General features: G+C 44.4%; 1 protein-coding gene across 8 annotated transcripts in view; it reads left to right on the forward strand.

Moving 5' to 3' along the window:
* PTPN13 (protein tyrosine phosphatase non-receptor type 13) overlaps positions 1 to 12,350 on the forward strand; it is a 240,775-nt gene extending 228,425 nt beyond the window's left edge. For all 8 annotated transcript variants that reach the window (XM_051819592.2, XM_008267633.4, XM_008267635.4 and 5 more), the window contains 4 exons: positions 1,960 to 2,300; positions 3,726 to 3,941; positions 6,833 to 6,895; positions 11,645 to 12,350. In XM_051819592.2, the coding sequence (XP_051675552.2) occupies positions 1,960 to 2,300; positions 3,726 to 3,941; positions 6,833 to 6,895; positions 11,645 to 11,746 (722 nt within the window). In that variant the 3' untranslated portion in view covers positions 11,747 to 12,350. The remainder of the gene's footprint in view (positions 1 to 1,959; positions 2,301 to 3,725; positions 3,942 to 6,832; positions 6,896 to 11,644) is intronic.
* The last annotated feature ends 3,275 nt before the right edge of the window (positions 12,351 to 15,625 follow it).

Genomic DNA, 15,625 nt, shown 5'->3' on the forward strand with positions numbered 1-15,625 from the left:
GCAGCACTACATCTCATGTGGATGCTGGTTCAAGTCCCTGCTGGTCCACTTCTGATCCAGCTCTTTACTAATGTGCCTGGGAAAGCAGTAGAAGATGGCCCAAGTGCTTGGTCCCCTGCAGCCAAGTAGGAGACCCAAAAGAAGCTCCTGGCTCCTGGCTCCTGGCTCCTGGCTCCTGGCTCCTGGCTCCTGGCTTCAGATCGGCCCAGCTCCAGCCATTGCTGCCATTTGGGGAGTGAACCAAACGGAATGAGAATGGAAGATTTTTTCTCTCTCTCTCTCTGTAATTCTGACCTTCAAATACATAAATAAATCTTAATTTAAAAAAATGATTTTAACACATTTTACCCATTCCACCTATCAACAGTGTTGTTTTTTTAATTATACGTAAGTATTTTATGTAGTCAAAATATCAACCTCTAGCAACTTCCTCCAGTTGTCACCAGACATATTTATGTATATTAGTTTAGTACTTTGGATCACATCATGTGACACAATGACCCTATCTTTGCTAGGAAATCATAAATCCAAAGATAAATAATGAACCCAATAGTAACAAATCATGTAATATTAAGTAATAATACAATTGAATTTTTCCAACCCAGATAAAAGACGCAAAATTTGTTTTGGCCAACTTCCTATAACAAGTGAATCTTAGACAACATTTTTAAAAATGGAGTAGATTGAGGCCAGTACTGTGGCGTAGTAGGCTGAGCCTCCACCTGCAGTGCCGGCATTCCAGATGGGTGCTGTTTCGAGTCCCAGCTGCTCCACTTCTGATGCAGCTCCCTGCTAGTGCACCTGGGAAAACAGCAGAAGATGGCCCCAGTGCTTGGGCTTCTGCACCCTTGTGGGAGACCTAGAAAAGAAGATCCTGGCTCCTAGCTTTGGATGGGTTCAGCTCTAGCCACTGTGTCCATTTAGGGAGGAAACAGTGGATTTCTCTCTCTCTCTCTCTCTCTCTCTCTCTCTAACTCTGCCTTCCAAGTATATAAAATAAATATTTTTTTAAAAACTATTTTTAAAAATGGAGTAGATCATTGCTTGGCATAACATAGATGAGAAATATTTAAGGCAAAAAAAAAAAAAAAAGTCAAATGGGTATCCCAGAGTCAGAATGGAAAAGTCATAAAACCAAAGCTGAGTAGATTCATTTTCGTAAACAAATAGCCAGGGTGTACTATGAGATAGATATCAAGTCAAAAGGGGCAACTGACAGAGGATTTTGAAACCTGTTATAAAAAGACTTTTACAATCTTTGGAATTATGAGTTAAATTTATATATGTTTGAAATGGAAATAACTTCTAATGTATACATATAAATTTATAGTCTTACATAAACTGTTATAACCTCAGTAAAAGATAATTTAATGTGTATTTTTCACTGGGGCAGCTTAGTTTAAAAACTTACATTTTGACTCTTGAAATTAGAATTAGACAAAGATAAGGGCCTACATGCCTAGAGAGTAAAATGAGTAGCCTTTTTATTATGTTAATTTTTTCTTTTGGTTGCCTATTTAACATAATATAACTTAATTAGGTGAGTGAGAATTAATTATGCTAATATTATTTTCAGAATTTAATAGTATCATACTAATGTTATTAATTTTCATTCTATGAAAAAGTTTTATGGCTTGTCACTCATCATTACAATATTGTCATCAGCATTACAATAATGATAAAGAAGTAGCAAACTTGTTCTTTTTTGTTTCTAAATGTATTAATTTGCTAATTTTAATTTCTGAAATCTATTTAAATAATAAACACCAAATTTCATGTCAGAAACTCACTCACCTGGCATTTGAGATGCACTTATAAAATGAGCAAAACGTTTGAAAATACTAGTTGTATGAAAATGTGTGTTTGTGATTTCATCGATGGTTGAGGAGTTTCACTGTTCTTGTAAGACTAATGTTTAAAGCACACGCTATAGATGGTTTTGTGGTGGGAAATTCACAGATGATGCCACAAGAGTTCCCCTTGGAGATGAAGGTGGATACATCAACGCCAGCTTCATTAGGATACCCGTGGGGAAAGAAGAGTTTGTTTACATTGCCTGCCAGGGCCCTCTCCCCACGACTGTTGGAGATTTCTGGCAGATGATTTGGGAACAAAACTCCTCAGTGATAGCCATGATGACCCAAGAAGTAGAAGGAGAAAAAATCAAATGCCAGCGCTATTGGCCTAATATCCTAGGCAAAACAACAATGGTCAATGACGACAGACTGCGGCTGGCCCTTGTGAGAGTGCAGCAGCTGAAGGGCTTTGTCCTGCGGGCAATGACCCTAGAGGACATTCAGGTGAGTGACTTAATCTTCCCATTCAGTCACAAGGTGCATCTCCCAGCTGGAACCCGGGCTGGCCTCTCCCATGCCAGCGTATTTCTCGATAAAAGCCCATGACTTTCTGGTTCTTATGCAGAGGCACCAATGCCACCTATTCTGTATCTAGTATAATTTTAAATGTGTCCTTCTTCATGGACCACCACTTTCCTCCAGTACACAGGGCTTTTCACGCCATCCCTCGTTAGCTTCTGCTCAGTGATAGCACAAAATGGCTCAGAAGCTACATGCTGGAAACTTGAAGTCAAACCTCTAAAGAGATTAAAACTGGTTTTGAAACTCTAAGTAGAAAAATATTCCCTCAAAAGGCAATCTATTTATAGTTATATAGACAACTGTAGCATAAACAGTTATCATTTAGAGAGCTCCTTCTGCAGCCACCTTACCAGCTGAGTAAATGTAGCTGGAATTAAGGAAGTGGCCACAGCTTAAGTGAAGCGACTGCTGCTTCCTCACCTCCGCACTGCTCCCCCAGTAATCCTGGCCAGGGGCCAATACTGTGTCTCCGCTGGAGGTCTAGCCTGCTCAAAGAAACACGGTGCTTTTGCTTCCCTATCAGCTCAGTTCTACTGGTGTCATGTAAACATAGCCTGAGAATTTCCTCCATGGTTTGTGCTTTCATAAAGAATTACAGATTATACCTCTTTATTCATTTCCACTAGCTTACCTGTTACTTAGGTGAGCACAGTTGTCCAGTATTCCTCAAATGATTTGTTCACTGAGTCCACATTGATAGAGCACGGGTCCCGTTATGACCCTAGGGATTCATCCATTAGCAACACAAACAGAAAGAATGCCCTTGCTTCTTGGAGCTCCCTTGCTAATGAGATGATGGTGTGGAGGTGCTATGGGAAAAAGCAAAGCTGGAAAGGCCAGATGGGAGAGGGAGAAGGCTGAGAGCCTGGCTGTGAAGGAACTGAGTGGGCCCTGGACGAGGGTGGGAGCAGGGGCTGTAGTCCAATCCCCAGAAACAGCCAGTGCAGAGGCCCTGAGCTTGAACTGTGCCCAGTGTATCTAGAAGACCACACAGAGGGCTGGGGCAGGGGTTAGGGCTGAGAGATGACAATCCAGATTAGGGGGGTCTGTTACCTCAAAGCCATTGCAATGACTCTGGCTTTCATCTGGGGTGGACTTGCCATGGAGTCACCAAAGAAGGTTATCTTTATCAAAATGTAATTTGGTTTTAGTTTCACCAATATTATGGATATAGCAATCTCCTTGTGAAAGACCGTCCAGTTTCTCCTAATAGAGTCTTTTAGTCTCTTCTGTTTTTTCTTTGCTCTGATTCATGGACAAAATTTGAAAGGCCAGAATAATAAAAAAGTAATTATGTATGAACAATATAGCATGTCATTCTCTACTTATTCTGTTGTACCATCTCAGACAGGAGAGAGGCGACATATTTCTCATCTGAATTTCACTGCCTGGCCGGACCACGACACACCGTCTCGGCCCGACGACCTGCTCACTTTCATCTCGTACATGAGACACATCCATAGATCAGGCCCAATCATCACGCACTGCAGCGCTGGCATCGGACGCTCAGGGACCCTGATCTGCATAGATGTGATTCTAGGATTAATCAGCCAGGATCTTGACGTGAGTATAAGATGAATGAGATTTGATCAGAAAGAACATTAACATGAGAATTGGTAAGAATTGTGTCATGGCAATTATCATGCAATTGCTATGACACTGAGAATCTAATTAATAAAATTATATTGTATTAATTATATTTATAAAATCCTTTAAAAATAAAACTTAAATGCTAAAAACAAACTAAAAATTTCAGTAGGTGCCAGCACTGTGGCATAGTTGGTAATGCCACCACCTGTGACACTGGCATCCCACAAGGGTGCCAGCCTGAGTCCCAGCTGCTCTACTTCCCATCCAGCTCCCTGCTAATGCACCTGGGAAAACAGTGGAAGATGGCCCAAGTGCTTGGGTCCCTACCACCCATGTGGGAGACCTGGAAGCAGCTCCCGGCTCCTACCCTTTGTCCTGGCCCAGCTGTAGCCATCGCAGCCACTGGGGGAGTAAACCAGCAGATGGAAGTGCTTGCGTGTGTTTTTTCTCTCTCTCTCTCTCTTTCTTTCTTTCTCTGTTTTTTTTTTTAAGATTTATTTATTTGAAAGTCAGAGTTACACAGAGAGAGGAGAAGCAGAGAGAGAGGTCTTCCATCTGATGGTTCACTCCCCAGATGGCTGCAACGGCTGGAGCTGTGCCAATCCAAAGACAGGAGCCAGGAGCCTCTTCCAGGTCTCCCATGGGGGTGCAGGGCCCAAGGACTTGGCCATCTTCTACTGCTTTCCCAGGCCATAACAGAGAGCTGGATCGGACGTGGAGCAGCCAGGACTCGAACCGGGGCCCATATGGGATGCTAGTGCTTCAGGCCAGGGCGTTAACCCACTGCACCACAGCGCCGGCCCCCTTCTTTCTCTTTCTGTGTGTATGTCTCCCTCTCTCTGTAAGTCTGACTTTCAGTAAATAAATAAATCTGAAAAAAAACAATTTCAGTAGAAAATATGAATGTATATTTTACTGACTTTAAAATAGGAAAAGATTTCTTAAAATCACACAAAAAAGTAAAAGACTGATAAATTGGGGAGAAAACAGAATCTAATTTTTATATACTATTATGATCTTAATATTTTCTGTTAGCCTACATGAATACTTTCATTCTCTTATTAAATAGAGTTACATTTTAGTAACATTGTTATTCAAAATGTCAGAGAGTGTAATGAAAAAAAATAGCACCTCTATTTGTATTATTGGATTTTTTGTTGTTGTTTCTGGGATTTTTGTTTGTTTTTTTAAAGGCAGAGTTAGAGAAAGAGACAAAAGTGAGATCTGCTGGTTCCTTCCCCAAATGGCCACAACAGCTAGGACTGGGCCAGGCAGAATCCAGAAACCAGAGCTTCAGCTGGGTCTCCCACGCCGGTGACAAGGGCCCAAGCACTTGGGCCATCTTCCACTGCTTTCCCAATTGCAATAGTGGGGAGTTGGAGGGGAAGTGGGGTATCTAGGATGCAAGCTGGCACCTATACAGGATACTGGTTTCGAAGGTAGAGGCTTTATCCACTGTACCACAACACCAGCCCCTGCGGCTTTTTTTTTTTTTATGGTGTGTTCAAAAGTTCTTTATGCAGTGTTAGCATTTTATCCTTATAGTCTTTAGGATTATATAAGATAATTTTGTTACCATACTTTAGAGATACAAATACAGGAGTATTTTTTAAAAATACATTTTTGAAATGGCAAAGCTTGGGATTTTTTTATTGTTATTAATACAAAGAGAACAGATTCCATGTATTTCATAAGTACAATTCTAAGAAGACAACCATACTTCCTTCCCTTTCCCTGTCCCTCCTGAAAACCCCTCCTTCCTTTTTTCTTTAATTTTTGCAAATATATAATTTCAATTCCCTGTATAATCACAGGCTGAGTTCACCACTAAGCATAATATTCAACAAGTAAAAAGTAGGAAGACCACAGCTCCACAAGAATATAAACAAGGGCTAAAAATAACAATCATATCACAGAAACTAGGGTTTTTTTATTATCTAAACAAAGTCTCAATAAAAAAAATAAGGCAAATCTTACTTTTGAATCTAAATTATTACAAAACTTACTTAAAACATCACAGTATCTTTACTGTATATGATATATAATTGAAATCATTGTCTTTTTTAAAGATGTATTTATTTATTTGAAAGTTATACATAGAAGGAAAGGCAGAGAGAGAGAGGGATATCTCCCATCTGCTGGTTCACTCTCCAAATGGCCGCAGTGGCTGGAGCTGTGCCGATCTGAAGCCAGGAGCCAGGAGCTTCTTCTGGGTCTCCCATGCAGGTTCAGGGGCCCAAGGACTTGGGCCATCTTCCACTGCTTTCTCAGGCCATAGCAGAGAGCTGGATTGGAAGTGGAGCAGCCAGCACTTTAACCAGCACTCATATGGGATGCCGGCACTGCAGGCGGTGACTTAACCCGCTACTCCACAGCACTGGCCCCAAAATCATTGTCTTCTAAAGGACTTTAGTTACAAACAGTTCTGTCGCACACTTCATGTGGTAGTTTATCTACTGCAATAATTTAAATAGGACTAAACCAAATAATCCATTTCTCTTTTGTTTCAAACTGTTACCTATCAGCTAAAATCAAAAGATCTGTTTCCTGAAAATAATGGGTAAGGAAAAAATTTACCTTTTTTATTGTGTGTCAGTTTCGGTGGGGGTGGGGCAATAATTTGTACTGGTGAATTTTCATATGAAGTAACCTGCTGTAATTATTTTTAAAAGAGCATTCCTAACATGACCAAATGATGACAGTCAGTGCCCTGAGTCATTTTGTCCAGGAGGATTTCCCAAGACAACTGGAAGGGGAAGAAGAGTGGGGTACAGAGTCCCACATAAGCCACCCCTCTGTGACCCCTTTGGGGCTCAAATCCAGTTACCCGTTTTATCTGAAACATGTTCTCCTTCCGTCGGCAGTTTGACATCTCTGATGTAGTGCGCTGCATGAGACTACAAAGACATGGGATGGTTCAGACTGAGGTGAGTCTCACTGTCTTCTAATGCGGATTTTTGTAAAGATGCTAACATTTGTAAAGTTCCTGTTAAACCATCTGTCTGTTTTCAGGATTCCTACATTATAACATAAAATCAAATATTTACTGCAGTAAAGAAAATATTTTTAAACATGAAGGCTAATTCAGAAAAAAATTAAAATATTTCTAGACTGCCTTTTCAAAATGTTACCTTTTAATCTAAAAATAAAGAAATGCAATATCATTACAGAGAATGGTAGATTACAGAGAATGAGACAGGGAGATAGCATGTTGGGGGCAGGGATTGGGAATGGTATGGCTTTCCTTCCCCATTTCCAATCTAAAAAAGAGACAGAAGGTAGGACATTTTGTTCGGGAAATTCTCCAAGGGGGAATGGCTTTATCAGCTCTGGCTGGAAGACAGCAGGGCAAGCCCTGGCTAGAGAGAAGCTCTCCTCAGCGGGAGAGGGAATGGTACCTCTATTTGTCCCCTGCCATGTCATTTTCATTTTTTGACCTAAAATCAAACTGTGCACTATATCACCTGCTGACACAGTTGTGTCCTTCATGGAGGCTTCATTATTACTGTCTGTCTGTTTTTTTGTTTTTTTTTTTTTTAGAAAACTTTTATTTTCTAAATATAAATTTTGAAAGTACAACTTTTGGATTATAGCAGTTTTTCCCCCCCATAACCCTCCTCCCACCTGCAAACCATCCCATCTCCCACTCCCTCTCCCATCCCATTCTTCATTAAGATTCATTTTTCTTGTGTGTGTGTGTGTTTGGGGTTTTGTTTTGTTTTGTTTTGTTTTGTTTTGTTTTGTTTTTTGACAGGCAGAGTGGATAGTGAGAGAGAGAGACAGAGAGAAAGGTCTTCCTTTGCCGTTGGTTCACCCTCCAATGGCCGCCACGGCTGGCGCACTGCGGCCGAAGATTCATTTTTAATTATCTTTATATACAGAAGATCAACTCTATACTGAGTAAAGATTTCAACATTTTGCACCCACACAGAAACACAAAGTATAAAGTACTGTTTGAGTACTAGTTTTACCGTTAATTCTCATAGTACACCACATTAAAGACAGAGGTTCTACATGAGGAGTAAGTGCACAGTGACTCCTGTTGTTGACTTAACAAATTGACACTCTTATTTATGATGGCAGTAATCACCTGAGGCTCTTGTCACGTGCTGCCAAGGTTATGGAAACCTCTTGGGTTCACAAACTCCGACCTTATTTAGACAAGGCCATAGTCAAAGTGGAAGTTCTCTCCACCCTTTAGAGAAAGGTACCGCCTTCTTTGATGGCCCCTTCTTTCCACTGGGATCTCACTCACAGAGATCTTTGATTTAGGTCATTTTTTGCCACCGTGTCTTGGCTTTCCATGCCTGAGAAACTCTCATGGGCTTTTTACCCACATCCAAATGCCTTAAGGGCTGATTGTGAGACCAGAGTGCTGTTTAGGACGTTTGCCATTCTATGAGTCTGCTGTGTATCCTACTTCCCATGTTGGATTGTTCTCTCCTTTTTAATTGTATCAATTATTATTAGCAGACACTGATCTTATTTATGTGATCCCTTTGACACTTAATCTTATCTTTATGATCAGTTATGAACTTAAACTGATCACTTTAACTAGTAAGATGGCATTGGTATATGCCAACTTAATGGGATTTTGTCTGTCTTCACTGACTAGTTCCACTATCCATCTTCTTTGTGTGTGGGGTGTGAAAGGCATAAAGTCATGTTTCTCTACTTCTTAAAAATATATACAAAATTTACTAAATATGTTTAAAGTTAGAATATGTCTACTTCCCTTCATATTTTTTTTTTAATTATTTACTTATTTTATACAAAAGAGAGACAGACACAGATCACCCAGGATCCGAGCTAGCAGCTGGAAACTCACCCTGGGCCTCCCACATGAGTGGCAGGGAGCCAACCACTTGAGCCATCACCTACTGTTTCCCAGGGTGCATGTTAGCAGGAATTTGAATCAGGAGTCGAGTCAGGACTTGAACCCAGGCACTCCAATATGGGATGCAGGCATCCAAGCACATCTTATCCGCTGTGACAAATACCCACCACATAGACCTTTTTAATCCAAATTAAGGCTGCCAAATATTAAGCTGATTCGCAGGCACAGTGTTTAGGTAAGGAAAACACGCTTCTCCGAAAAAGCTGTTCTTTGGACCCAGGAAGTTCATTCATTCATTTGTTCATCCAGCAGGTATTGGTTGAATTCCTTCTGTGTACCAGAAACTCTTCTAGGTGCTTGGAGCACATCAGTGGCTAAAACAAAAATCTCTGCAATAATAACAAGGATGGGGCCGGCGCGTGGCTCACTTGGTTAATCCTCCGCCTGCGGCGCCAGCATCCCATAGGGGTGCGGTTCTAGTCCCGGCTGCCCCTCTTCCAGTCCAGCTCTCTGCTGTGGCCCTGGAGTGCAGTGGAGGATGACCCAGGTGCTTGGGCCCCTGCACCCGCATGGGAGACCAGGAGGAAGCACCTGGCTCCTGGCTTCGGATTGGCGTAGTTCTGGCCATAGCAGACATTTGAGGGGTGAACCAACGGAAGGAAGACCTTTCTCTCTGTCTCTCTCTCTCTCTCACTGTCTAACTCTGCCTGTCAAATAAACAACAAAAAATAATAATAACATGGATATTCGAGCAGGGTGGTGGTGAGGAAGGGAGACCATAAATATATTAAATAAGTTAATTATATAAGAACTTTGAAAGTGTGGTCTGCCCGCATGGAAGTCCAAGGTGGGAGTAGGTCTTATATATCCAAGAATGGGCACTGCCAGTCTGGCTGGGGTGGAGGAAGGAAGGCAGACAGCAGGACAAGGTGTGGGCAGAGGGGAGGTGACCAGGGCTTCCCTGAGTGAAGTGGGAGCCATTGCAGGATTACAGCGTGGAGTGACAGGATCTGACTCACGTGTTATCTGGGTGCTGTGCTAAAATAAGAGCGACCTGGGAAGGAGGGACAGAGAGGTCAGTGCTGGCAAGCACGACCGGGCCAGGCCAGGCTGGTAAGTAACAGCAGGGCGAGAGAGGGTGCTATGCGGAGGGGACTTGCTAATGGATTGTGTGTGCTGTAAGACAGAGACCAGGGTGAGTGGGAGGGAAGGTGCAAGTACAGATGAGCTAAAAGGCCATCAAAAGACCACTTCTGCTATTCCCAGAGAACTGGTGTGTGGGGAGCAACTCGGACTAGACTAAGTTACTGGAATTAAGACTTATTCTATGCATCTGCTCTCCCACAATATGGCGCTGGGAAGGGAGAAACAGCTTCTACGCAGCTGCCTCTCGCCAACTTGAGTGATGACCTGCAGGAGCTGATCCTGCTCCTGATTGGAGGAGAGCAGCATGCTCGGCGTGTGGGTAGCAGAGTTGGGATTGGTGGAAGAGGACTATAAAGGAGGAGAGAGATAACATGCACCAGGAACATCTAAGAGGAACATCTGTGCAGCCCCCGAGAGAGCCGGCCGGCGGTGTGCCACTCCCCCGCGGAAGTGGGGAAAGTGGCAGGGGGAACCGCCCTTCCACAGAGGTGGAAGGGGCTGTAGCCAACCCGGGAAGAACCAGCAGCAAACCCGGGAAGGGCCGAGCAGACGAAAGAACAGCGCAGGGTCCTGTGTCGTTCCTCCATGAAGACGGGGAGTGACATAATGGTGCCGTGACTCGGATAGGAAACCTAGGCAGGGTTTAGTGTCGTTCCTCCACGAATAGGGGGAGCGACACTGGTGGTCTTTTTAGGAGTGTATTTTACATTCTTAAACACATGTACACATGCAGGGTCATGCTCACACATATACTTATGCAATATTTTAAATGAGATTCCACTGTAGTTAGTCTTTTATTACTTGCCATTAATATTTTGTGAATTTTTATATATCTAAATTTTTAAAAATTCATTTATTTGTTTCAAAGGCAGAGTTACAGAGAGGGAGAGACAGAGAGATCCCCCATCCCCTGGTTCACTCCCTAGATGGTCGCAATGTCTGGACCTAGACCAGGTGGAAGCCAGGAGCCTGGAACTCCATCCAGGTCTCCCACTTGGATGGCAGGGGCCCAGATAATTAAGCCATCTTCTTCTGCCTTCCCAGGCACTTTAGCAGAGAGCTGAATTGGAAGCAGTGCAGCCAGGACTCAAACCAGTACTCATATGGGATGTTGGTGTAGTAGGCAGTAGCTTAACCCTGCTGCACCTCAACACTGGCTACTATCTACTTATTTTTAGACTCATTCTTGCCAATTAAAAAAATCTTGATCCCCTGCACCATCAACGTAATAGAGAATTTCACCAAAGCAATTCATTTTCAAGAAACTTTGATTTCCATATTTTTTCCAAAAATAAACTTATTTGGAATAGTTTCCCTTTTTTAATGACTTCTTTATTATTTATTTTTTGACATTTCAGAACATCAAAGTGAGCTCCATAAATTTAGGCAGAATTTTTTTGGAAGATTATTTTTCTATTAAATATCATCAAAGCCCAAAAAGTAGAAGTGACCCACCAGAGATGTCAGCTAGCACTGTGGGGTAGTGCCTCCCCCATTTCCCTCCTCATTTTGTCAGTCTGCTTTCTAATTGTTGTAACTTTTATGACACTACACTACTGCTTACATTCAACATTGCAAACAGTATTTTCAAAATTTCCCAAAAATCACTGCCCACAGTAGTGTAGCAGTATATCTAGAATATTTGCATTGTACATCTGAGGTTTTCCCTCCCTCTCCCTCCCTCTGGCCATAGGATCAGTATATTTTCTGCTATCAAGTCATCCTTTACGTTCTGACCCGTCTCCAAGCTGAAGAAGAACAAAAAGAGCAGCCCCAGCCTCAGCCTCCGAAGTGACCCGAACAGAGCAGCCTTTGGGACGTGTGCGCCTCTCTCCCCTTCACCGCCGCAGACTCCTGCTCTCTGCTGACGAAGGATCTCGGAGCAGCAAGTCCAGACAGCACCGCCGATTCTCCTCTGCCTTAGAGGGGTCTCCTCGTAATCACACGTAACGGTGACATGCTGTGTCTGTGCTGCCACTTTAACCTACGATAATTAAAGGGTTTCTAACACTAACTGAACAGTGCAGATTGTCGGGATGTTGGAAGGTAGCATTTGATTATAGTGGACGCTGTTACAAGGACACGCTGAGTCTATTTTTAATGTATCAATGTTGTTTATAGCAAAAAAAAATTTTTCCAGTATTTTGATAGTTATTTTATAGGGGATACTTGAAACCAGTATTTAAGCTTTAAGTGACAGTAATATTGGCATAGAAAAAAGTAGCAAGTGTTTACTATATCAGTTTCTAAAGTTTACTATATAGAATTTCTTGTAATATATTTATATACTTTTTCATGAAGATGGAATTATGAGATATGTTTGTAAGTGCATCATCTATTTGTAATGCATCATCTCACTTTGTAAATAAAAATACACCTTAAACATGAATGAGCCAAAACTATGTACATTTTAAGTGTGTTCTTTAAAAAAAAAGATTATTTATTTGAAAGGCAGAGTTACAGAGAGAGGGAGAGACAGAGAGAGGTGTCTTCCGTCTGCTGGTTCACTTCCCACTTGGCCGCAACGGCCAGGGCTGGGCTGATCCAAAACCAGGAGCCAGGAACTTCTTTCAGGTGTCCCATGCAGGTGCAGGGGCCCAAGCACTTGGGCCATCCTCTGCTGCTTTCCCAGATGCATTAGCAGGGAGCTGGATCAGAAGTGGAGCAGCCAGGACACGAAAGGTGCTCATATGGGATGTTGGTGCCGCAGGGGGAAGCCTAACCTACCACAGCACAGCGCCGGCCCCACAGTACGTTGTTCTTTAACAGCACCCAGGCTCCTGGGAGGGCAGGGACCTCTAGACCCCAACCCCACCTCTGCAGCTGATGGCAGGCATGTGGGCCACAGGGAGCGGGCATGGTGTCACAACTCCTGGTAGATCTTCACAAAAGGCCAACGTGAGGGTGAGGTACTGGCACAGCAGCTGAGAAATCCAGAGTTGCCTCCCTTCCTCCCGCCGCCCTGTGAGAGGTGCCAACTTTCTGCACCCAGCCGATACATAGAAGAGAGTATTTTCCATTTTCCAGTCCTAGTCGAAGTGATAGAATACTCATCTGACCAAAAGGTAATCAAAGAAAACAGTACCGGGGCTAGCGCTGTGGCATAGCGGGTAGAGCCACTGCCTGCAGTGCCCGCACCCCATATGGGCACCCGTTCCAGTCCTGGCTGCTCCACTTCCAATCCAGCTCTCTGCTGTGGCCTGGGAAAGCAGCAGAAGATGGCCCAAGTCCTTGGGCCCCTGCATCCACGTGGGAGAACTGGAAGAAGCTCCTGGCTCCTGGCTTCGGATCAGCACATCTCCAGTCATTGCAGCCAACTGGGGAGTGAACCAGCAGATGGAAGACCTCTCTCTCTGCCTCTCCTTCTCTATGTGTAACTCTGACTTTCAAATAAATAAATAAATCTTTAAAAAAAAAAAGAAAGAAAGAAAAAGAAAGAAAAAAACAGTACCCTGCTAACTTGCGAGGTTTCTGTCTGGCTCTGCCAAACCGGAAGAAAAGGATTAGCCTGAAAGAGCTGGCTTCAGCCTGGTGGTCCCCGAGCCTCAGCTCCGAGCTTGTTTCCCCAAATCCTACCCCTAACAGTATTTCTTTGAGCCGTGAGCGATGCCATCCCGACCCCCAAGCGTCTGCCTGGCTCGGACTCTGAGCCCACAGCAGTTCCCGGCTGGCTGCTTTGAATCGCTGCCTGACCACGGCCAGCGATGTGCGTGCGCATCTGAAGGCGAGCGCGCCTCCCTGAACGTGAGGCTTCCCCGTGCTGTGCTTGCCCACCAGGTAGCAGGCTTGCAGTCCGCCTCTGAATCCTGCAACACAGGCTGCACCAGCACCATTCCTGCTGCAGTCAGAAAAGTCTTTGTGGTTTGGGCTGCAGCCAGCGATTTCATTTCAAAACAAAAACAAAGCAAAACAAAGTTTCTGTTTGCTTTAAAAGACTTTTGGAAAGTCCTGTTGCGAGTGAGCTGGAATCCTGAGGCCTTGTTTTCCTGTCATGGGCATGAAAGCCGGCCAGCCAGTGCTGGGAGCCAGTACAGCTGGAGGTGATCAGCTGCCATCTGAAGACAGCACAGGCGGGAGAGAGCAGAGCTGGAGGCTGCTTTTACGGAAGCAGCAGTGAGGAAATGGAAAACGAGGGCAGAAAATGCAGGTTTGGGCTTAACGACCCCCGGCGGGAAAGTGCAGTGAACGTGTTTGCCGCCCTCCTCTGGCGTCCGGCCATCTGCTGGGGCGTGCTGGTCGGAAAGCCAGGAGCATAGCAGCGGAATGAATAAAGAAGAAAACTTGCTCTTGCTCTAAACACACAGTGCACTAGCCACGTGCAGGGAATACAGACCCGAACCACACAGCAGCGCAGTCATCGCTGTGAGTTTCCAGCTCATCTCCCAGTGCTGGGCAGGTCAGCCGCCCAGCAGGGCAGCCCTCCTTCCCTCAGTGTCTAGGAGCTGTGGCTAACCCTAGAGCTGGCACACGGCTTCCGGGTCGTCCAGCGAATCGCCTCGGTCCCCCCCCCCCCCCCCGCCTGCGGGGAAAGAGCAGGGAGGAGCGCCTGCCGGGGGCATCTTTGGAGAGGTCAGATGAGCCAGCAGCAGCCAGCCAAGGGATGGCCCCAGAAACCAGGAAGCTGGAAACTGAGCAGCTGCTTCCTTACGCCAGCTCGGTGCTGTAGAAGGGGAGGCACGAATCATGACCTAAGATGTCTATAAAACGGAATGGAAGCTGCGGACTCGGACAGGATGGTGTCTCAGCATGGTTCTGTGCATTGCAGGATTAGAAACACTTTATTCTGGCCGGCGCCGCGGCTCACTAGGCTAATCCTCCGCCTGCAGCGCCGGCACCCCGGGTTCTAGTCCCAGTTGCTCCTCTTCCAGTCCAGCTCTCTGCTGTGGCCCAGGAAGGCAGTGGAGGATGGCCCAAGTGCTTGGGTCCCTGCACCTGCATGGGAGACCAGGAGGAAGCACCTGGCTCCTGGCTTCCTGTCAGCGCAGCACGCCGGCTCTAGTGGCCATTTAGGGGGTGAATCAATGGAAGGAAGACCTTTCTCTCTGTCTCTCTCTCTCTCTCTAACTCTGCCTGTAAAAAAAAAAAAGATTTTATTCCAAAATCAAAACTTCAGTGGATGTCATTAAGAGAGACATTCCTGAATTGTCATGAGAAATAGGAGAGAAGTGGCAGGTAGAAAAGATCACTTTCCTTACACCTGTGGTCCTGGAGGACCTGCCAAATCCGTGGCTTTGCAAATGACCAGTTGTCCATATGCAACATGCCAAGTCCAAGGACGTAAAAGAGCAGTTTGCCCAGCTAACTTCCAGGCATAGATGCACAGAAAGTGCAAGAATATGTTTTCATGTTGTGTTACTCAGAAATTTTCAGTTTTACCTTGTAAACATGGAGACTGACGAATTATGGGCTGTCCTAGATGATATTTTAAAGCCAATCTAAATTTTAATGTCTCAGTTTAGGATTGTGTTAGACTGTAAATAACCAAAACCAGTACCACCCAGGGTTACACAAACTAGAGGTTTATTTTCTCCCTTAAGAAAACCAGTTCAGAAGTCGGTAGTTGCTATGACTGACTGTGCAGCTCAACAATGTCAACAACTCCATAATTATCCTGGCCTCTCCTTCATGGGGTGGGAATGGTTGCTGCAGCTGCAGCTATTACATCTGAATCCCA

This window comes from Oryctolagus cuniculus, chromosome 8, assembly GCF_964237555.1.
Source record: "Oryctolagus cuniculus chromosome 8, mOryCun1.1, whole genome shotgun sequence".
Taxonomy (NCBI): Eukaryota; Metazoa; Chordata; class Mammalia; order Lagomorpha; family Leporidae; genus Oryctolagus; species Oryctolagus cuniculus.